A 24,152-nucleotide genomic window follows, 5' to 3' on the forward strand; every position below is an offset into this window, starting at 1 on the left:
TCCTTCTGGCATAATTCAGAGCAGTTTAGAGGCTGCTCTAATTTTTGTTAGCTGGCTATTGTCCCAGGGAGACCACATACCAGCAGCTGAGACTCAGCAGGATTCCGCTGCGCTTTATGCTCACTATGACATGCTTCCTACACAGGGGTAGGGATGGGTTGTTGTCTCAGGAGCTTTACAACAGCTGTGAGATACTGCTTTTCGGAGGCACTTCTCAGCTCACCAGTGACAACTAGATTCCAACAGCTTCGTGCCACACGGGAATCTGACTATATATGTCCAAGGGCAAAGGTAGCAGCAAATATGTTTGTTCTGTCCCCCCCGACATCCCTGGAGAAAAGCATCTCCCAATATCACAGACTTGCTGGTATTTAAATTGATATTGTACTTTGTGAAATGAATGCGTTAACATCATAATCTGTTTTACAAATTTTTAACCAGCTCTGTTGATACAGACCTTTTAAACCCAGACAGCACAGCAGAGCTCAACATAAACATCCTTGGGGTTAATGTATGGTTAAAGCGAACTACAGTAGTTAAATTATATAGCTTAGAAATAACAGTTGCCAGATTAGGTAAACACTCAAGCAGAGGCATTTACGAGAGCTGAAAGCCATTGCCAACAAGTAAGCTACTTTTTTCTAAACATGATCCCTGTTACCCAGGAAGAAATCAATTGAAAAATGACAAAAGCATTTCTGGACTTTAGATCTGTGCGCTGGTCTGATGGTGGCTGATCCTGCAAGGTACTATAACTAAACACTGTATAGAAAATGCCAAGCACTTCTCTCGCAAACACATTTCATTTTAAATCTCATTTTCATGCTGCATCATAAAACAAAAACAGATTTTGAATCCTTGAAATGTTTCACAAAATGCAATTCTTGTTTGTCAGCCAGCCCCATTGAACACATTCTACATAGTGTTCAGCAACTTGCAGGATTGAACCCTTAGTCTGCAAATGCAGCATCGCGCCAGCGGCCTTGTTTCTCAGCCTATTAGACAAAATGTGGGGTGGGGTGACAGAGAAGGGTTGCTCAAATGAATGTAACTGAGTGAAGGCAAGCGCAACCTTTCTCCATACACAGATAGCAAAACAGGAAATATCAATCTGAATAACTTCTGCTTAAATGAAGAGAGCAACAAAACAAGAAAGAACAAAAGTAAATTGTCCATAGGGGAGGGAGGGAGAGAGAGAAAGAGAGTGAAAGGGGTGTATGTCTTTGCTAACAGTGCATGCAAACTGTCTGCCAGTCATTGTAGAGTGCAGAGGCCTTAGTGAGTAAAAGGTGCAGAACAGAAAAAAAGTCACAACAGTTACATTACTGAATACATTACAGTGGGATTTCAAATCAGTAATGGGTCAAAGGTGGGGCCTCAAACTGAGCTATTAGGTGGGAAAGTAAGCTCACACAGTAGTCTCAAAAGTGTAGCTTGTGCAAGGAATAATGTCTTTAGTCATCACCCTGTCAAATTTGACTAACATTTGGGAGAGAATAATGTTTTCCCCCTAACTTGTGACTAGCTGGTGTAAATCTGTTCCTTTATAATGACAATAATTACTTTTCTAGACTAGCTAAATTAAATTTTGATCTCGTACAGCAGTAAAACAATCGGGACCAACAGCTGAGCCCGGAATACTGTACATTAACATTATTCACTCTAGTAGAATCTCAACTGTATTGAATGAGGTGTTGAAGTTGCAATCAGCAATTACATTTGTACAAATATGGCATCAGTACAGTATCTTCCTGCTTTTTCTGTAATATAATTTTGTATCTGTGTAACATATTAGTCAAGGTTTGTATTTCTGTGCATATAAATGAAATCTGGTATTTAGAGGTACCTTGTCTAGACTTCACTCTAAAATAGAAATAAGATATGCAATTTGTGCTATGCAAATTGCGTATCTTATTTCGATTTTATTTTGAAATAGGCTATTTCGAAATTTAGCACATCTACACAGCACCAAATTTCGAAAAAAAGCACTATTTTAATAAAGCCCTTAGGGTATGTCTACACTACAAAGTTAATTCGAACTAACAGATGTTAGTTCGAATTAACTTTGATAGGTGCTACACATGCAAACCTCTAGTTCGAACTTAATTCGAACTAGCGGAGTGCTTAATTCGAACTAGGTAAACCTCATTCCACGAGGACTAACGCCTAGTTCGAATTAACTAGTTCGAATTAAGGGCTGTGTAGCCACTTAATTCGAACTAGCGGGAGGCTAGCCCTCCCCAGCTTTCCCTGGTGGCCACTCTGGGCACCACCAGGGAAACTCGTCTGCCCCCCTCCCGGCCCCGGAACCCTTAAAGGGGCACGAACTGCTTACGGTGCCCGTGCCAGGTGCAAGCAGGCCAGCACCCAGCCAGCAGACCCTGCACCTGGCATGGCTCGAGCCAGCTACTCGCTGCCACCCAGCCCTCCGCCTCTTCCCGGGACCAGGCTGGCGGCTCCCGGGAGCCTGCCTGGGGCTGCAAGAGGCGGGCACCTGCCTGGTCTAGTGCGGATATCATGGACCTCATCCACAACCTCCGCACTAGGCACAAGAAAGTGGCCGTCTAGGGCAGGATAGCTGCCAGCCTGGCCACCCAGGAGCAGGTTTGCATGAAAATCAAGGTGGTCCAGTGAGACCCCCGACCCTGAGCCCTGAGCTTAGAATGGCAGTACTGGGTCAGACGAAAGGTCCATCTAGCCGAGTAGCCTGTCTGCTGATAGCAGCCAACACTAGGTACCCTGGAGGGGATGGACCGAAGACAATGACCAAGCCATTTGTCTTGTGCCATCCATCTCCAGCCTTCCTCAAACAGAGGGCAGGGACACCATTTCTACCCCCTGGCTAATACCACTCCATGGACCAAACCTCCATGACTTTATCTCACTTCTCTTTAAACTCTGTTCTATTTTTGACCACATGTTTTCTTTATTTTGTACATAAGGAAGGGGGGCTAGGGAGGGGTAAGTGGAAGTAGGTGAGGGAGGAATGGGGTACGAGTCCCCGAAGAGGAGGACTGGGGTGGCTCTGGGGAAGCTCTCTTGCAGCTCCTCGAATGACCCCCCCCCCCCCCCCCCCCCGGATGGCAGCCTGCGGCAAGTGCAGCCAGGCTGATGGCCGAGTGCTGTCATGTGCCGAGTGTGGGCACTCAGGGTACTCCAAGCCAGGACGGCTTTGCAAGCGGGGAACCCCTGCGAACTGTCTGTCCGGGGTGGGGGTCGGGACCCTTTAAGCACAGCCCTCGGCTAGCCTGAGACAGCAGTTCCACACTCTAAGTCCTATTCTGATGCCCTGACGGCACTGGTTCCGGCCATCCTTAACCTCGGTTCAGGGTCCACTCAGTGTGGACATGCTAGTTCGAATTAGCAAAACGCTAATTCAAACTAGTTTTTAAGTCTAGCTGCACTAATTCGAATTAGCTTAGTTCGAATTAATGCTGTAGTGTAGACATACCCTAATTCTTCATGGAACAAGGTTTACAGGGATGCCAAAATAGTGCATCCCATATTTAGAAAATTATTTCAAAATAGCGGACATGTTCCTTGGACGTGGGGTAGCTATTTCGGGATACCTCCAGAATCACAAAATAGCCTTGCAGTCTAAAAGTACTCTAAGTAACAGACTAGATGCTTTCCCAATGACAGCTTTAGAAAGGCTGAGGTGACGCCAAAAAATTCAGAACTGGTTACTTTCATCTTTCCAGATCATTAAACAGTTCTTGTGATAGAGGAGTATGGGCCAAAAACATGATCCCAAACACATTGAAATCAATGGAAAGACTCCCTTTGACTTCTCTGTGCTTTCGAATCAGGCCCCAGATCTTCCTCATCCTGATGAAGCTGTCCAAAGGAGTCCCATCGCTATAGGCAGGGGCGGATGAGAGTTTTGCAGGGCCCAGGGCAGCACAATTTTGCGGGGCCCCCTTTGGAGAAAAAGTAGCAAAAAGGCATCAAATGCTCAAATTGAAGGCTATTTTCATAGTACATGTGAATTGGATAAATTTGATAGGAACTTAGTTTAGTGGGATAATTTTTATTTTAATTATATTGTAGTTCATTTTTAAACAAAATTCTGCATTAATAATTAAACATTTTCATTTGTATTTAAGTCTATTCTAGCTGTCTAGCTCTTTTGGCAGCACATTCTTCAATTGTGTCATAAAGTCCATTTCCTTACACAGGTCGTTTTCAATCGATATAATCGAAAGACCTACAAAACGCTCCTGGCTCACAGTCGATTCTCTTTGGCTGCCCATGGCTGGTTTTTGCCAGGGAGCATTGGGTGTTGGGCAGCCAGGAAGCATTGGGACTTGCGGGGGCCAGGTGGAGTGTGGGTGTTGAGACTTGGGGAGGGTACAGGGGGCGTGTGGGTGTTGGAGCTTGGGGGGGCAGGCAGCATTGGGTGTTGGGGGGAGGCAGCATGTGGCTGTTGGGACTTGCAGGGCCAGGAAGCATTAGGTGTTGGGATTGAGGGGGGACAGGCAGTGTGTGGGTGCTGGGTTTAGGAGGCAGGCAACGTGTGGGTGTTGGGACTTGGGAGGCAGGCAGTGTGTGGGCACTTGGGTTGGGGGGAAGGCAGGGTGTGGCTACGTGGAGGATGGCGCACAGATGGGCCATAGGGAGGACCAGCGGGCAGGGGTGTCTGACTCATCAGACAGGCAAAAATGACCATTTCAGCCTCTCGAACAGCTCCTGGCTGGGCGGGGGCAGCTGGCAACTCCCCCTGCTCCCAGGGACCGGGGGGTGGCATGTCCACTGTCTTTGGATCTGGATTGCGCTGCGCCCACAAGTTGGGGGAGGTAGGGACTGGCGAGAGGAGACGGGGTCTCCCTGGCGGGCGGGTCACTCTGCCCCTGGGCATGGCGAGAAAGGGATCTGGGCTCCCCCGGAGGAGAGACCGCGCCACCCCCAGCCTCTCTCTGGGTGGGGCAGGAGGGTGGAGCAGCGGGATACCTGGGCACCATGGCAACAAGCCACTGCCGGGCGCATGCCACGGCTTAGTGGAGCTGCTCGCAGACACGCAGCGAAGGGCAGTGGTGGAGGCGGCTCCAGCAGGTAAGGGCAGCAGCGGCGGATATAGGGCAGGGTGAGCGGGGCTGGCGAGGGGCCTTTTGAAGCGCGGGGCCTAGGGCACCCGCCCCGCTCACCCTGTCCTATATCCGCCATTGGCTATAGGAGGAAAACATCCTTGTCGTCAATGGGAGCAGGATTAAAGATTCTTCACACTTTAAGATGATTTAGTGTTTTTGTTCTCTGAAGATGCCCAGGGAGTATGTTCTACGATGCTTTTGTTCTTATATCTTAGGTAGATGTGCTGGAATGTGGGATAACATGAACTGCTGGCCATCTTCTTCAGTTGGACAGACTGTCAATGCTCATTGTCCAGAATTCTTCCAGATGCTTACTGGGAAAAAAGGTAAAATAAAGTAATTAAAGCCGCCTTTAAGCTGCGTGTGATTTTAAAGGGCCACTTTCTGGTTAGAGTTTGTTTTTAGAAAACCTAAACCGAGAAAAAAAAAGTTTCAATTTTTTTAAAGGCAGGTTACCATAATTCTGTGGTGTTTGCAGCCTGAATATTTTCATCATTGTAGTAGTGCAGGGGAGCTTGAAAATGAAATGGACTAAAAATAAAACTATTCTTTTTTTAATTGTGGCTCAGAGAAAAATGAAGAATAGTTCTTGGGTATTTTTATTTTAAAATGACTTGTCATTTGAAAATATAACTTATTTTGTACCTATTTTTTTAAGTAAAGAGATTGAAATTGGAACAAAATGCTTGAAATTTTCAAAACAACATGTTTCAATTGACTCAAACTGATTGGGGAGGTAGGATTTCAGTTTGGAAAATATTTCAAATTTTCATCTCAATTCAGGATGGGGAAAGTCTTTTGATAGATTGAAAAAATATTGGATTGGAAAACCATTTTCCAGCCAGCCCTACTCATGATGATTTTTGGTTGCAAAACCACAAGTTAAGTGAAACACAGCTACTAATTCAGCCACTAGAGGGAGCTGCTAACACTTGAGAAGGTCTCATATTTAGTCTCTCCAGAAGAAAACAGTAGCATACATATCAAAGTTGGATGGTGATTGAAGTGGAACAGAGGTCGTATAGCCAAAGGATGCTATCTGAAATCATGGGTGCATTCTGCTATCTGAAGGAAAGGAAAACCGTAACTCTAGCAACTCTAAACTTAATTTGCCCTTCATATACACAGAGTCTGAGTTGTAGTGAGTCATTCATAATAAGCAATGATCAAACTGAGTGGGTTCAAAACAGAATCACAAGACAATGTTCACTAGCATTAAAATTTGTTCATGACCCGTTTGGGGTTGAAACCATCAACAGTTTATTTCCAGTGTAGCTGCATTCTGTTGTACTACATATACTGGGACTTGTTTGTGCTTCATACATTGAAACCTTTACAATGCTGACTGTCTTGTCTCATGCAATTTTAGGGGGAAACCAAATATACACAGGAAAAACAACTGCCAAAACTTTGCTCTCCACACCACTTAGCTACAAAGAATACTCGTAGTCACAAATACAAAAGAACCACAATTTAGGGAAACAGATGGATTTGAACCAAAACCCTGATCTAGGCCTGTCAATGGGGTGGTGGGAAGAGGTCTATGGACGGGGGGGGGGGGGAGGGGAGGGGAGGAGGGGAAGGGAAACAGTTGCCCTGGGACCTGGCAACTCAAAAGGGCTTGGGGCTCTCTGCTGCTGGAGTGCTGTGCCATGTGCTCCGTGTGGCTCTGAGGGTTGGGGAGGGGCGTGCCACACACAGTGTGGCATGGAGGGCTGGCTTCTCTCAGCCCCACCCTTCTGTCCAAGGTACCGGCCCTTCTGGGAGTGCAGAGCTGCCTCTCCCTCCCCCAACTTGCCCAGGAGCCAAGCAGGCTATCTGCTCCCTTGCCTTGATCTAAATATTCCTGAGTCCTGGGATCGACAATTGCATCTGCACCACAAACATCTTGGCTGATCCCCCACCTGTGTAATAAGCTGAAATGAAAGTCAGGACCCAAATGTCCGATCAGTGAAGGTCAGATCTAGATCTGAATGTTGAGTCTCATAGACCCATAGAACTGGAAGGAACCTGGAGAGGTCATCAAGTCCAGTCCCCTCCCCTCATGGCAGGACCAAACAACATCTAGATCATCCCTAACAGGTTTTATAAGCAACTGAGCAAGGTTGCTGATAAGGTTGGCATCCGTGGCCAGGATTTCACCCACAATGAAGTCACTGGGAGTTTGATTCCGTATGGCCAGTGTTTTACCCCATGTCTCTGGATTGGTAGACAGTGGTAGTTCCTGCTGACAGATGTTCCATGGCTGTTGCTATTACCCAGGCTATGTCTAGACTGCAGGCTTCTTTCGGAAAAAGCCTTTCTGGAAGAGATCTTCCGAAAAAACTTCTTCCGAAAGAGAGCGTCTACATAGCAAAAGCACATCGAAAAAACCGTCTGCTTTTTCGAAAGACAGCATCCACACTGAATGGACACTATCATATGTAAGCAGTGATTACTATGGACGGAATGGCCACCAAGGCACCTGTGCTTTTTCCTCTTTTCTCTTCTTTTGAAAGAACTCCCCTTCCCTGTCCACACACGCCTTTTTCCGGCAGAGCTCTTTTGGAAAAAGGCTTCTTCCTTGTAGAAAGAGGTTTACTAATGTCAGAAAAACCCCTCTGGGTATGTCTACACTACAGCGCTAATTTGAACTAACTTAGTTCGAATTAGTTAATTCGAACTAAGCTAATTCGAATTAGCACATCCAGACTTAAAAACTAGTTCGAATTAGCATTTTTCTAATTCGAACTAGCATGTCCACACTGAGTGGACCCTGAACCGAGGTAAGGATGGCCGGAAGCAGTGCCAGCAGGGCATCAGATTGGACTTAGAGCGTGGAGCTGCTGTCTCAGGCTAGCCGAGGGCTGTGCTTAAAGGGACCCGACCCCCACCCCGGACAGACAGTTCTCAGGGGTGCCCCGCTTGCAAAGCAGTCCTGGCTTGGAGTGCCCTGAGTGCCCACACTTGGCACATCACAGCACTCAGCCATCAGCCTGGCTGCACTTGCCTCAGGCTGCCATCCGGGGGGGAGTCAATCGGGGGGCTGCAGGAGAGCTTCCACCCCGAGGAGCCCACAGAGCCACCCCAGTCCTCCCCATCGGGGGCTCATACCCCATTCCTCCCTCACCTCCTTCCACTTACCCCTCCCTAGCCCCCTTCCTGATGTACAAAATAAAGGACACGTGTGTTCAAAAATAGAAACTCTCTTTATTGAACAAAACTGGGGGAGACTGGGAAAAGGAGGTGGGAGAGGGGAAGAGAGAGAGTGGGAGAGGGGAGGGCAACTAAAATGATCAGAGGTTTGGAACAGGTCCCATATGAAGAGAGGATAAAGAGACTGGGACTTTTCAGCTTAGAGAAGAGGAGACTGAGGGGGGGATATGATAGAGGTCTATAAAAGCATGAGTGGTGTGCAGAGGGTGCATAAAGAACAGTTCTTCATTAGTTCCCATAATAGAAGGACTAGAGGACACCAAAGGAAAGGAATGGGTAGCAGGCTTCAAACTAATAACAGAAAGTTCTTCTTCACAAAGCAAATAGTCAACCTGTGGAACTCCTTGCTGCAGGAGGCTCTGAAGGCTAGAACTAGAACAGAGTTTAAAGAGAAGTGAGATAAAGTCATGGAGGTTGGGTCCATGGAGTGGTATTAGCCAGGGGGTAGAAATGGTGTCCCTGGCTTCTGTTTGTGGAAGGCTGGAGATGGATGGCACGAGACAAATGGCTTGGTCGTTGTCTTCAGTTCATCCCCTCCAGGGTACCTAGTGTTGGCCGCTGTTGGCAGACAGGCTACTCGGCTAGATGGACCTTTCGTCTGACCCAGGACAGCCATTCTAAGTTCAGGGCTCAGGGTCGGGGGTCTCACTGGACCACCCTGATTTTCATGCAAACCTGCTCCTGGGTGGCCAGGCTGGCAGCTATCCTGCCCTAGACGGCCACTTTCCTGTGCCTAGTGCGGAGGTCGTGGACGAGGTCCACGATGTCCGCACTAGACCAGGTGGGCGCCTGCCTCCTGCGGTCCTGGCCAGGCTCCTGAGAGCCGCCAGCCTGGTCCTGGGAAGAGGCAGAGGGCTGGGTGGCAGCGGGTGGCTGGCTCGAGCCATGCCAGGTGCAGGGTCTGCTGGCTGGGTGCTGGCAGGCTTGCACCTGGCACGGGCACCGTAGCCAGCCTGTGCCTCTTTAAGGGGTCCGGGGCTGGGAGGGGGGCAGAAGAGTTTCCCTGGTGGTGCCCAGAGTGGCCACCAGGGAAAGCTGGGGAGGGCTAGCCTCCCACTAGTTCGAATTAAGTGGCTACACAGCCCTTAATTCGAACTAGTTAATTCGAACTAGGAGTTAGTTCTCGTAGCATGAGGTTTACCTAATTCGAATTAAGCACGCCGCTAGTTCGAATTAAGTTCGAACTAGCGGATTGCATGTGTAGCTCCTATCAAAGTTAATTCGAACTAACGTCTTTTAATTCGAATTAACTTTGTAGTGTAGACATACCCTCTGTTCTTTCGATATTTTTTTTCAAATTCAAAAAAAGTGTTTTGTTTTTTTTAAAATCTCTGCAGTGTAGCCCCAGGCTTTATTTCATTATAAAAATACTTCCTCTTCAGCATGGATTCAGATAGACATAGTAGCAACTAGTCAGAGTTACTTTTCTCCAATGATCTGCTCTGGCTTGTAGTTTGTCTAGGCCCAAACCAGGATTTATTACTTGTCCTGTGAGGTGCCTAAGACAAGTTTAAGCCCATGACATCAATACACTTAACCACATTCAGTGGGTGATTAGTTTCTCTAGAAATCCTAGGTGTAAAAATTCCATGCTTCTGGTTATGTTGCAAATCCCAGCCCCACTGAGATTTACCACATGGACAATCCGTACATATGCTATGCATGCTCACCAGAGGTACGTCTACACAGCACCGTTTTTTCCGAATAACTGACGTTATTTCAAAATAACAAAGTGCACTTGTATACACAAGCAGGAGGACATCTTACTCTGACTCCTGTAACCCTCCTCTGATGAGGATTAAGGGAAGTCGGGGGAAGAGTGCTCTATTCCGAAATAAGTGCTATGTAGACATTCCCAAATTCAAAATAAGCTATTTCAGCTTAAACTACTCAATTAGTGTAGCTCAAATTGCATATCTTATTTCAAGTTTAGCCCTGCTGTGTAAACGTGTCCTCGGGAAAAACTACTGAGCAGCATTTCTGGGTTTCATGCTTCAGAGTGTACGCTGAGTTCTTTCTGGCAGCATGTTGCTCAACAGACTGGTAATATAATCAGTCATGTGCTGGTCTTCCACTCAGGTAAGAAGGATTTGCTCCCATGTTATAATTCCACAGGTCTAAGCTCTCCCTTTCTGCTGGTGCACAAGCACACAAATCAGATGTTATTTCCCTTATGCCTCCCTTTAAATACACACACTGACCACTGTGTTTTTAAAAGAAGAGATCAGCCTTCACTTAAAAATCACAGCAACGATTTCATACAGACCGAACAGAGCCCTCCGCCTGGAGGCACTGTTTGTACTACTTCTGAGTTGGGTGAAAACTTGGTATGGGCTGAGTTAAAACCTTTTCCAAACTGATGTTTGAACACGCCCTTCGCTCAAGATAGTTGTAAAAACACTTTAGGGGCCACACCTAAAACCTGGTTGGCAGATTCCATGGGGTATCATGACTAGGTGTGTGAGAGAACAGATGGAAATGGAGAGCAGACAAAACACAGAGAGAAAGGCACAGGCCAGGCGTGAGAAAGCTAGAATCAGGCAGGAGGAGACTAGCAGCAGCTGATAAATGTGGTGTCACCATGAAAGAGGCTGGGGCTAGAGACGGAGAGAGAAAATGAGCACTTTTGAATCTGTTGAGTACAGAGGCTTGGGGCTGAAAGCTAGGAGGAGATTGCTCCTCTTGGTTCTGGTTTCTCCTGTATTCAGGGAAACAGGACTTTGTGCTCTTCTTGTAGCTAAGCAAGACTGCTTTATGGAAAATACTAGAATCCATCAGTTTTTAGCTCCCTAACTGCTGATAATCAGACAGCTTGTCCTCTTGTCAGACAGATATAAGCAGTCAGATACCTGAGCTAGGAATCTTCCACAAAAATGTTAAACTTCTCTAGGGAATGAAGCTTCGGTGCCATGAGTCACAGATTTGCTTTTTCCTGGAATACGAACCAGCAAGCACCAGATGTACGGAACAGCTTTGCTTATTTATGTTTCAATTAATAAAATACACCCATCATATCTGTCCCGGCACGTGTGAAGCATATCATAAGAACCACCCAAATTACACAGGGCAAATTTCAATATGATTAACTAGCCGCATCATCAATAAATGCATGCATTATGCACAGCAAGTCTCTCCCACTCACCCACCCACCCACCCACCCACAGGAAAATGCCTGCAGAGTGATGGCTTTGCACTGGGCCCCTAAAGGTTAACAGACTTGGTCCCTGAACTCCAGAGTCAATGTCCATGGCTGAGGAACTGTTAAAATACCACAGCCAAGCAATGCCACTGGCAGAACCAAACTTGGGCCCTCTGGAGCTTAGTGCATGAGCCTGTAGTGCTTGAGCTAAGAGCCAGCTGGCTCTCAGTTAAGGCCAGGGCTCACTCATTCTTTCTCTCTATAAGTGGTTTCGGACAGTGCCACTAGGTGGGACAGTACACCACACCCAGAAAGTGTGTGAGTTACAGACACACATGCAGAGCAGTCTCCCATATAGCCCATAGACAAAACATTATTGGGCTGTAGGGCCCCGGCTACCACCCACTGAGGTAGCATAACGCCCATTAACTTCATTAATGCAGGAGTCTTCCATTGACTTCACTGGGCTTTGGAGGAGGCTTCTAGCCCTGCTAGACACTTAGTTGATTCATTTTGCTTTTGTTCAGCCACAAGCTACATTCAAAAGGTGCTCCCACTCCTAAGGCTATGTCTAGACTGCGGTGCTATTTCGGGATACTGGAGCTATCCCGAAATACCAATTCCGCGACTTTTAAACGAGCCTTTTAAATAGATTTAAAAATAACAGGTTTGCTATTCTGATGTCCCTGTAACCCTCATTCCACGAGGCATAAGGGACGTTTTGGAACAGCAGTTTATTTCAAAATTTGGCGCTATGCAGAAATAAGCTATTTTGAAATTAGATACGAAATTTGCGTAGCTCAAATTGCGAATCTTATTCCGAGCTCAAGGTGCAGCGTAGATACATACTAAGTGAATGTCATCTCTATTGTACTGTCTGCTCTCTGAGAAGGGAACTATTCTGCATGCTGTTAGGAAACAGCTATTTGCTTGTTACTGATTGGCAGGTGGGATACTCATCCTTGTGTAACACCAACAGGTGGAACCAAACCTGGGACTTCTGGAGCTTAGTGCTTAAGCCTCTACAGTTTGAGCTAAAAGCCAATGTGGCGCTCAGCTAAGAGTGTAACACAAACTCATTCTTTTTCTCTGTTGTGATTTGTCCTTTTCATATGTGTTCATTTTTTTAATTGTATCCTTTGGTATATATGGTTGTGTCTATTTTCTTCCACTATTTGATCTGAGGAAGTGGGTCTGGCCCACGAAAGCTCATCACCTAATAAACCATCTTGTTAGTCTTTAAAGTGCTACATAGTCCTGCATTTTTCTCTGTAAGTGGTCTCAATGTCACTAGAGGGGACAGCAAACCATGTCCAGTAGGTGTTTGGGTTGCACATGCATTACATCTTGCTTTGTTACTGCTGCTACCATACAGGTTTTGTGTATCGAAACTGCACCAGTGAAGGTTGGTCAGAAACCTTCCCGAGACCCGATGTGGCTTGTGGCTATGATGTGAACGACACTGCCAATGAAGAGAGAGTGAGTCTGATTTATTGTTTGTAAGTGACAGTTTGTTGCATCATGAAACAATGATCTTGGGGAGCAGGGAGTGATTCCAAACTAGTCACATTGGGAACGGATAGTGTTTGCAGTTCAAATGTGAGACTGGGAGTCAGGCGGGGTTTCGGTGTGTCCCTCTGTCTGTCTATCCATCTGTCCCAGAAGATCCTTCGGTTTGCGAATCACACTCCTTCCCCAAAAGCAGAATACCCGTGTTTATGAATAAATAGGTATGTGACACAAGACAAAGAATGAAAGTGGTTGCCCTTCTCTTAGCATGTCAAAATGGGCTCATTTCCAGGAACTCTTTAAAATTTAAAGTGAAGATTAAAACGTACATCCCTTTACAGCGTGTCTACTTCCTGAAGCTGAAGACTATGTACACAGTTGGATACAGCACCTCCCTTGGGACTCTGACAATAGCCTTAGGAATCCTGGCCGCATTTAGGTGAGGGGAGGTTCTATGCTCTTTGTTTGCATCTGTTCAGAATGGCTGATTGACTCATACAAGCCCCATATTCCATTGTTCGTTTTCAGATTAATCGAAATGGTGACATTTTCAAAACTGTTATAGAAATCAGAGCTGGAAATGAGCTCGGGTCACTAGTCCATCCCCTATTCAGAGAGGATGCTGTCCTGTGGCATGTTTTTTCTGTGTTTTTACCAGGCTGGTTTCCAAGGCTGGCACGGCCACCACGTGTTTCCCTTATGCGACTGACTCACATTTTAATAGTTCTTGCCAGAAGGGAGTTTTTTCTTTGCTATTCAGGCTAAATTTCCTTTTTCAAATGCATTGGTTGGGCCAAATTCTGGTCAGTTTTTCACCCCAGTAAATCTGGAGTCCTGCATTGGCTGCAGGACAGTATTTCAGTTTTATACCAGCGGGACAGAGTACGTATTTGAGTCCTGGGCATGTATAATTTATGCTTGCTGGAGGCTTGATTTTGTTGGTTATTCAACCAAATAAACTTCTTTTATCAAAAATAATGTATTAGTAAAATGCCACAGGAACCCCAAATGCTTTGCAAACTACAGTCCATCCTAAGTTCACAAGCTCTCCAGGCACTCATTGGCTGCCAGTGGGACGCAGCACATAGTGGGTTTGCAGGTACAAATCCAGAATCCAGACAGCACCACTGATGTGCAACCAGCCGTGGGTAGGAGACTATAGCCTGGGGTACATCACAGTGCAGAATGTGCAGGGAAGGGAAATTTTGGCCAGAGCAGTTACTACAAACCCTCAGCTTTTATAGCAGTGCCCTGTGCATGAAGAGCAGACGGAACATGGTTTTTTCAGATCTTCTCTACAAGAATCCCTTGGGACGGGTAAATGACATGGCATTAACACTGATTATCCTTCAAATGCCATGTAACATTACATGGCATTTGAAGGATAAAGGGCTGAGTTGAATCTGTTACACTTTGAATCTCTAGGCCCTGGGAGTCTAGGTCTTTTTTGAAACCTGATTAGATCTAGAAACATAACTTCATGAGATTTCTCTCTTTTGGGTTCAGAAGACTCCGTTGTACGAGGAACTACATCCACATGCATCTATTTACATCCTTCATTTTCCGAGCCTTGTCAAACTTAATCAAAGACGCCATCTTATTTTCTTCTGAGGACGTTAACTACTGCGGGGCACACAAGGTAAACACAGGGTCGGATTAACTATTCTGGAGCCCAGGGCTATTAGATTTTGTGGGGCCCCTAGGCTCTGGGATGGGGCCAAAATGAGGAGTTCAGTCGGCAGGGCTGCGGGTTGAGGCAGGAGGATAGGTGTGGGAAGGGGTGAGGGCTACAACTGGAGGTGCTAACTCTGGAGGGCTGGTGTATAATAGGAGGGGGCTGCAGGCTGGGACCAAGAGGTTTGGAGTGTGGGAGTAGACTCAGGTCAGAAAATTGGGGTGGGGATGCAGAGTCTGGATAGGAGTTAGAGTGCAGGAGGGGGCTCAGGTTTGGGGTCTAGGAGGTAGCTAGGGTGTGGGGCAGAGGGCTGGGATATAGGGTTTGGGGGGGAGTTCTGGTGCAGAAGGTGGCTGGGATAGGGGGTTGGAGGGTAGGGCATTTACGTGGGGTTGGGAAGTGGGGTTTTAACTTGTTTGGTGGGGGGAACAGAGGGCTCTGTTTTCCCACACTGCCCCCCGCAGCTCCCATTGGCCATGATTCCCAGTGCTCCTGGTGATGCGACTCCAATGCGGGAGGGGATGAATGGCAGTGCATGGAGCCGCCTCCCTGCCCCCAATGCCAGGAAGGCTGGACAGGAACCCAGGGCTTTATGGGCTACAGCACACTAAAAACTCCTTAGCTGGCCCCTTTTAGCCTACAGCCCTTCGCTGCAGCCACTAAAGCCCCCATCTTCATCCACCCCTGGTTAACTCCAGACTTCCAGCATCCTCAGGTCCCCACCCTTCCATTGGAATTCCAACAAGGCAGTCTGTGAGCCAGTGCCGCTGCTGCGTCCTTGACCTTTCCTTACCGTAGAGCGTTACTGGAGAAGCCAGTGCTGTCTTTTCTTATTAAGGCACCCCTCTCGCTCCCTCCTGTCACTTTCTGTTAACGGTGGTCATACTGAAATTCTTTACAAAGTTTAGCTAGACCTTGAGGGTTCCCCCCACCCTTCTCTCAAGGAAGAATCCAAATGGATGGGGGAAGTGCTCTGAGAATTCGGGGGGATATCCTGGCTCCACGGAAGTCAAAGCGAGTTTTGCCATTGGTTTCGACTAAGCCAGGATTTCACCTTCCAGGCTGAACCTTACACAAGCTCCTCTGTGTGTGGGTGCATCAACACGGCACTGTTTTTCTGGAATAACGGCCGTTATTCTGGAAAAACAATACTAGCATCCACACAGTAATTGCATTCTTTCAAAAGAAAATCGAAATAACGAAGGGCTTTTTCCAGCACTGGTAAACCTCATTCTATGAGGAATAATGCCTCTTCCGAAAAAGGTTTTTTGGAAGAGGGTGTGTGTAGACGCTCCACTCCTGTTATGTTGAAATAGCTCCTCACCAAGGCCATTCTAAAGTTATTCCTCCCCCATACCTCCTGGGGCTCTAAATTGAGATAGCGTGTCCATATTAGAGGAACCTGTCTCAGACTAATTTTGAGGCTTTGCTGTAGTGTGGATGCTTTATTTTGAAATAAGCTTTTCTGGAAGATATCTTCCAGAAAAGTTTATTCCGAAAGTCGCTTGCAGTGTAGACATACCCTGTGTAACTGGGTGGGAGATGGTGGCCTGGAAGAGGAAAAGGAGTGCCTATTAGACGATGCAAAGCCTGCCCTTAGCTTAGATAAGGAACCCCCTATCTTTGGCTGTCTAAGGAGGCATGAAGCCTTACGCTTCCTCCTCTGGAGCCAGGTCCGGCCTAAGGGCAAGGCAAGGAAGGCAGCTGCCTTGGGTCCCATGCTTTCAGGGCCCTGCACTGCAATTCAGGCCCCCAGCGGCGGTACGGGCCAAGGTGCCTGGCCAGCCCCTGCTGTCAGCGTGCTGCCCTGGGCCCCGCAAATTCTTTGGCCAGGCCTGTGTGGAGCGATTCATTACTCCCTCCCCCTTCCAAGAGAACAGATAGCATGGAAAGAATGTCAGAGCTTCCTCTGCTCCCCAGCTCAGCCTTCCCACCACAAACTCTTGGAGCTCTAACCACCTGTCAGCTATGGGGCCGGGGCTTCAGTGAGGAGAAGAGGTTTTGCTCTGTTGCATAGCATGATCCATATAATCCTGGGTCTCTCTACTGGGGCTGCCAAATTAAGGGACCAGGCAGTGCCAGCATTTGGCAATTGTCTTAGGTACTTATATAGCTCCCATCACCATACTGCCTGACGATCTCAATCTTTAATGTAGTTATCCTCAAAACACCTCTGTGAGGTTATCCCTGCTTGAATGATGGGGGGTGGAGAGAGACTGAGTAACTAGCCCAGAATAGGAAAATCTTATGAAAGAGCAGGGAAGGGAGCACATCTTACTCCAGTCCGCTACCCACTGGACCTCCCTTCCTTTCCGGTCAACTCCTGAACCAAGCCCACCAACCTGCGTCAGTGTGGGATGCCAGAAATGACTGTCCATCCAAGTTCTTCCATCTCTGCAGGCAGACAGATGGAGGTACAGCACACGCTAATGATACTATCTTTGTTTCCTTAGATTGGGTGTAAACTCGTCATGATCTTCTTTCAGTACTGCATCCTGGCGAACTACAGTTGGCTTCTTGTGGAGGGACTGTATCTCCATACCCTTCTGGTTGTTTCTTTCTTCTCGGAAAGGAAATACTTCTGGTGGTTCATCGCCCTGGGATGGGGTACTGTTTGTTTATTTTTTCCATCAAAATCATGGTTGGGTGATTATTGATTTATCCATGAGATGATTATAGAACAGTAATTGGATTTTTCACTGCAGGTGCCCCAGCCATATTTGTTATAGCATGGTCCATCACCAGGCACCTATGTGAAGATAAAGGGTAAGCCATTTTAATTAAATGCAAGTTTTACTCAATAGAGGAACATGCAACATAAATGTATAAGAGGCAGCTGCATAGGTTATTTGCCCATTGAAAGCCTCATCAGCTGTTATTACTGTTCAGGTCTGCCAACAGTAGGGAGCTGGGGGGAGAGGAGACAAAGGGGACAGTTGTCCCTGGGCCTGGTGATTCAAGTAGTAGTGGTGACAGCCAGAGTCCTGGGAACTTTAAATTGCTGCCAGAGTGCTGTGCCATGTACTCCGAGCTGCCCTCCGCCCTGCTCCTTTCGTCTTCAGTCATGTCCCTTGCAGGAGCATAAATCTGCCCCCCCGCCTTGCTCAGGGGCCCGCAGAGGCTGTCGGCTCTGCTGTTACAGTTTAACTCTAGTGAACCAAACTTGGCCTTGCTGAGGGTCAGTTAGGGTCTCAAGAAATGTGCCTTCTCATTTTTTACATCCACGCGTGGATTAAATTTTGTTACGTGCACCATGGTAAATGTGGATGTGCACCACTATTAGAAATACATGCTGCCGGTTGTGGGTGCCCTGCTAACCAGTTGGGTGGCATTTGTATCTCTCCTGGGTAGCCGCCCAAGTGCGCAGTTTACCGGGAACAAGGGTGTGAAGGCTGTGCAGCTGCTTCAACCCTGATTACTAACTGACACTTAAAGGGTTCACCCAGACTGATAAGGGATTCTACTGCCACTTGCCTCGCAGCCTTGGGAGTCTCTGTGCATCCTTCTCACAGTACTGGGCTCTCTTCCTGACTTCCACCAGCCCCACTACTCTGTGCAAGATAATGCCCACAGCCACCCACAGCCAGTGTCCAGCCCCTCTCTCTGGACACTCAGGGTGTCTACACAGCAGGGCTTAACTCAAAATAAGCTACGTAAATTGAGCTACATCAATTGTGTAGCTTATTTCGAAACTGGAAGCATCTATACAGCACTAATTTCAAAATAGAGCACTCTTCTTCCGACTTCTGAGAACAGCCTCTTTCCTTCCTTTCTGGAACCTCCCTCCAGGAAGTTGAGGGCTGCTATCAACCCCCCCCCCCCCCCCACTCTTCCCTTTGCAGACTAAATAAGCCCAAATCCCTCAGCTTCTCCTTGTAGGTCATGTGCTCCAGCCCCCTAATCATTTTGGTAGCCCTCCACTGGACCCTTTCCAATGCGTCCACATCCTTTCTGTAGTGGGAGGCCCAGAACAGGACGCAATACTCCAGATGTGGCCTTACCAGTGCAGAATAAATGAGAATAATCACTTCTCTAGAGCTGCTGGAAATGCTCCTCCTAATGCACCCTAATATGCCATTAACCTGCTTGGTTACAAGGGCCCACTGTTGACTCATACCCAGCTTCTCATCCACTGTAACCCCCAGGTCCTTTTCTGCTGAACTGCTACTTAGCCAGTTGGTCCCCAGCCTGTAACAATGCTTGTGATTCTTCCGTCCCAGGTGCAGGACTCTACACTTGTCCATGTTGAACCTCATCAGATTTCTTTTGGCCCAATCCTCCAATTTGTCTAGGTCACTCTGCACCCTATTCCTACCCTCCAACGTATCTACCTCTCCCCCTAGCTTAGTGTCATCTGCAAACTTGCTGAGGGTGCAATTTATCCCCTTGTCCAGGTTATAAATAAAGATGTTGAACAAAACTGGCCCTAGAATTGATCCTTGGGGCACTCTGCTTAAAACTGACCATCAACCAGACAGAGCCTACTAGGGTTGTCAGGTGTCTGTTTTTTTACCAGACAGTCTGGTATTTGCACCGTCTCTCCGGTAGAAAAATTCAGAAAATACCGGACATGTGCAATGTCCAGTATTTTCTGAATTTCCGGCGGGGCACCAGAGGGAAGCCTGGTGAGGCCTGGGGAGCGACTGGGAGGCGGAGCGCGATTGGCTTTGGGAGCCCTGTGGTGGTGTGTAAAAGCTGGGCGGGGACCAGGACTCCCAGCCACCCTCCTCCCGCCCGGCTTTTGCATGAGACCAGAGGCTCCCAGCACCGATTGCGGCCCGCCTCACAGCTGGGAGCCTCTGGTTGCCAGCAGATGCCAGGCGGGGGGAGTGGCTCCCAGCCCTGCCCCCACCCGGCTTCTACTGGCAAGTAAAGGGAGCGCTTGCCAGGGGTGCAGCCAGAAGGAGTCCGGCTGCAGCCTGTGGCTGCACCTCCCCCCCTCCCGCCAGGTCTGCTTCCTGCCCCCCTTCCTCTGCCCCCCCTTCTTCTCCTCTGGCCCCATGGTCCCCGATCCGCCCCAGATCTGCTGCCCACCCCCTCTTCCTGCCGGCCAGCCCCGCCAGCTCTGCTTCCCGCCCCCTCTCCTTCCATCTAGCCCTGCGGCCTTCGTCCCCCCCCGTCCCCTGTCAGCTCTGCTTCCCACCCCCCTCCTGGCCGGACCCCACCCCCCGGACAAGAGTGTCTGGTTTTTTAGCAGGGGTCTACCTGGCAACCCTAATCACTACCCGTGGGCCCGACAATCTAGCCAGCTTTCTATCCACCTTACAGTCTGTTTATCCAATCCATATTTCCTTAACTTGCTGGCTAGAATATTGTGGGAGACCCTATCAAAAGTTTTGCTAAAGTCAAGGTATATCACATCCACTGACTTCCCCACGTCCCCAGAGCCAGTTACCTCATCATAGAATCTAATCAGGCTGATCAGACCTGACTTGCCCTTGATGAATCCATGTTGATTATTCCTGATCACTTTCCCCTCTTACAAGTGCTTCAAAATGGATTCTTTAAGGATCCCCTCCATAATTTTTCCAGGGACTGAGGTAAGGCTGACTGGTCTGTAGTTCCCTGGATTGTCCTCCTTTCCTTTTTTAAAGATGGGCACTACATTTGCCTTTTTCCAGTCATCTGGGACCTCTCCTGATCTCCATGAGTTTTCAAAGATAATGGCCAAAGACTCTGAAATGACATTTGCCAACTCCCTCAGTATCCGCGGATGCATTAAATCCGGACCCATGGATTTGCGTATGTCTAGTTTTTCTAAATAGTTCTTAACCCGTTCTTTCTCCACTGAGGACTGCCCATCTCCTTCCCATGCTGTGTTGCCTAGCGCAGTAATCTGGGAGCTGACCTTGTCTATGAAGACAGAGTCAAAAAAAGAAGGTCAATGGATGATGAGCTCTAAGGCGGGTCTCCACTGCAGCCATCACTTGAAATAAGCTACACAACTTGAGCTATGCAAGTTACATCTCTTATTTTGAAATAGCTTATTTTGAAATTGGGCGCTACTTACACAGCACTTATTTTGAAATAAATCGCTATTCCAAAACACTATTACTCCTCCTGAAATGAGGTTTACTGGGATGTCGGAAGAGCAAACCCGCTATATTTTTAAATAAAGACAACACTCAAAAGATGCAGAACAGCTATTTCGGTATCCCAAAATATTGCTGCGTGTAGATGTAGCCTAAGGTTGCTGCTTCCCCTTTGTCACCTAAGTGATTGGATTCCTAAAAGTCTCTTCTTCTGTTTCTCAAAACTTGTTGTCTCTGTTTAAAGGGGTTGCAGTTTCCATCCCATGTTGTAATCAATAAGCAGTATTTCTTCCTCCCCCGCCCCCGGTTATTTAGCTTGATGGCTTTGTTTCCTTTCTATGCAGATGTACTTTTCATTGTCCTTCGAGAAATTACTTGGCTACATTTACATTGGAGACACATGAAAACAGGCAAAATAATATTCCTTTGTCTCAGACAGATTGGGCTCATGCACTGCTTGTGAAACATCTTTTAGGAACATATTTCAGGCACACATTCATAGTGCTTTATACAACCCCCTCTATATACACTATGCAATTATATTAATAACTAGCAGGTTATGGGTTTGCATATGATACGTTGCATGACACTGTTTAGAAAAGATTCTGATAATAGCATGTTGGAACAATGAGGGAGTCTTCCTGATATTGTGGGTTTTACCCATGAAAGCTCATGATCCTATTTGCGGTCTCTAAGGCTACGTCTATACTGCACCTCTCTTGTGCAAAAGCCTATGCAAATGAAGCATGAATTAGCATATTGCCACACTTCATTTTCATAATTAATTAGGGGCTGTTTTTGTGCAAGAGGCTTTTGCGCAAAAAGGAGCTGTATAGATGGTTCCTTTTTGCAATAAACCCCCCTCTTGCGCAAGAGCTGTTCTGCCTGAAAAAATAAGGAAGAACGGCTCTTGTGCAAGAAGGGGTTTTTGTGCAAAAAGGAGCTGCCTACGTAGCTCCTTTTTGTGCAAAAGCCTCTTGCGCAAAAATGACCCCTAATTAATTATGCAAATGAAGCAGAGCAATATGCTAATCTGTGCTTCATTTGCTTAGGCTTTTGTGCAAGAGAAGTGCAGTGTAGACATAGCCTAAGGGTATGTCTACACAGCAGCATTATTTCAGAATAACATCACTTACTCCGAAATAACATAGTGCATGCCTACACAGCAAGCCATTATTTTGAAATAATGTCATATTGGAGGACTTCTTACTCTGACTCCTACCACCCTCATTTTATGAGGAGTAAGCGAAGTCAAAGGAACAGTGTTCTTCCTTCGACTTCCTGCTGTGTAGACAGCACCAAAAGCCAAATTAAGCTATTTCAACTTAAGCTATGCAATTGACATAGCTGAAGTTGCATAGCTGAAGTTGCATAGCTTAATTCAAATTTGCCCTGCTGTGTAGTTGTACCCCATGGTACCACAGGACTAACATTTTTAAAGTTACAGACTTACACGGGTACTCCTCTGAGACTTTTTGCCTGATGTGAGTTATTGTATAACGTGCCCTCTGCCAGACGGCATTGAGGGACTCAGTATGCATCAAATGATTTTAAACTCCTTTTAAACAGTGTTAGTCTACAAAGGGATTTTCAAATCTAGTGGATACTCCCTTGAAAGCCAGCTGGCATTTTCTTTTTGTACCCCAGTAAGAGACTTGGAGCACAGCCATTTCAAAGCCCAACTTTGTAGCTGACTTCTAAGCACAGCGGAACCTCATTTCTCTGATGGCTTCAGGTGTCCCCTCCCCACCCAAGGCTTTTAGATAAACAGGACTGTACTTAATTTTAAGGGCAATGTGTCATTTGGCTACTCCAGATGCAACCTAGCCTCTTTGAAGTTTTGCCACTGATGACTGAGGGAGCAAGAACAGGCCCTGAATGGAAAATGGAAAAATGTGTGAAAAATGAAATAGAGGTCTTTGTAGAGCTAAGAGATTAAGATCCTATGTGAAAGCAGTTGGCATTTGGGGATCTAAAAAGTACATTTTTCCCTTTTCTTATTATTACAGATGTTGGGACATTAATACCAACGCTGCTATCTGGTGGATCATTAGAGGCCCTGTAGTCTTATCCATTTTTGTAAGTCTGTTCTGTAACAAGTGCTTTCAAAGTACATTCCCAAATGTTGCAAAATCAAAGATCACCCTCTTGAGATGTTTTAAAACTGTTTATCAAATGATTTTAAACATGTGTCTTAGCTGGCATGATACAACCTCCGTGACTTCTGCTTATGAGGAGTCAGCGCCTGTAAGGAATGTCTTAGGGCTACCGATACAAGGAAAGTTCTGAATTCCCTTCCAAGAAGCAAAAGCTTCAAGGGGATCAGATTTCCACATCCTGCTGATGTCACATGAACTTCAACTGGCTTGTGGAAGCTTGTTTTGGACTGATCCATGAGCGGCTCTGGAGGAGGAACAAAAGGGCTGAAGATTTCAGCACAACAGGCTTTGACACTGCCTTGCTCAGTGATGCCAAAACCAACTTGCTTTGGACCACATAGCTATCACTTTTAGCATCAAATATGAACCCAGAGCCAAATTCTGCTCTCATTTACATGCATGCAACTCTTTTGACCCCACAAAGATTAATGGAATGCCGGACAACTGCGCTAGCCACTCAGAACATTTAGCATTTGTTTTCATTGACTGCAACAACCTACATTCACACCAGATGGGGTGGGGTTTAAATTCCAGGAAGGTAAAACAATTCAGCGATAATGTAACAAAATGAACTGTATAATGCAGGAATGAGGGAGAATGTCTCCTACAGCAGCACAAAACACAGCTCTAAAGATGGCTCATGTATACTGAAATGCAATGTTTTCATGCATAAAAGTAATGAATCACTCCCTTAACAAATCTACATCATCCGAAAGGACATTCCTATCTGCAACATCCATTGGGGGAAAACTCAAAAAGGTTCCCTTTCGTGTTTACTCAAATTAATCTAATAGGGCCTCACGTTTAATACAGTATGTGTAGGAAAGGGTTAAAAGCTACAGTGTGATGGCATGTTGAGGAAGCCACTGCAGGTGAGTAGCTTAGTGGCTCACTAGCTGGGTAGTGGCGGAGCACAGAGTATCTGCTGTTGGTAGATGTGATGTGAAACATAAATAAGATGAAGTTTATTCTCCGTGTTCCAGTTGGGATTATACTGCTTCTTACCAAGAAAGGAGAATTGAGTCTGTATCAAACTATATCATAGTTCAGGCAGAACCTCTGTAATCTGAGATTCCGTCACCTAGCACCATCCGCGGTCCGGCAACTCTGTGGGTGCTGCAGGACTGGAGCATTCATGGGGAGAACCTGGCACCAAACTCTCTCCTCTGCCCATTGCCCCTGTGTGTGGGCGGCCCCGGGCTTAGCAATTCTTCCATTGCCCTCCCAGAATTTCTGGAGCACTGCAAATAATGCAGCATTCAAGCTCAGGGATGGAAAGGGAGGAACAGAGACAGGATTTACTCGGGGGAGGAGATGGGGAAGAGGTAGGGTGGAGGTGGAACAGGAGCAAGACTG

General features: G+C 46.9%; 1 protein-coding gene across 1 annotated transcript in view; it reads left to right on the forward strand.

The window, feature by feature from the left end:
• The window catches only part of SCTR (secretin receptor), a 32,847-nt gene that overhangs the window by 5,467 nt on the left and 3,228 nt on the right, over positions 1-24,152 (forward strand). The window contains exons 4-10 of the mRNA XM_006137630.4: positions 5,303-5,413; positions 12,797-12,900; positions 13,272-13,369; positions 14,437-14,569; positions 17,059-17,212; positions 17,311-17,371; positions 22,647-22,716. Of these exons, the coding sequence (XP_006137692.2) occupies positions 5,303-5,413; positions 12,797-12,900; positions 13,272-13,369; positions 14,437-14,569; positions 17,059-17,212; positions 17,311-17,371; positions 22,647-22,716 (731 nt within the window). The remainder of the gene's footprint in view (positions 1-5,302; positions 5,414-12,796; positions 12,901-13,271; positions 13,370-14,436; positions 14,570-17,058; positions 17,213-17,310; positions 17,372-22,646; positions 22,717-24,152) is intronic.

This window comes from Pelodiscus sinensis, chromosome 7 (assembly GCF_049634645.1).
Source record: "Pelodiscus sinensis isolate JC-2024 chromosome 7, ASM4963464v1, whole genome shotgun sequence".
Taxonomy (NCBI): domain Eukaryota; kingdom Metazoa; phylum Chordata; order Testudines; family Trionychidae; genus Pelodiscus; species Pelodiscus sinensis.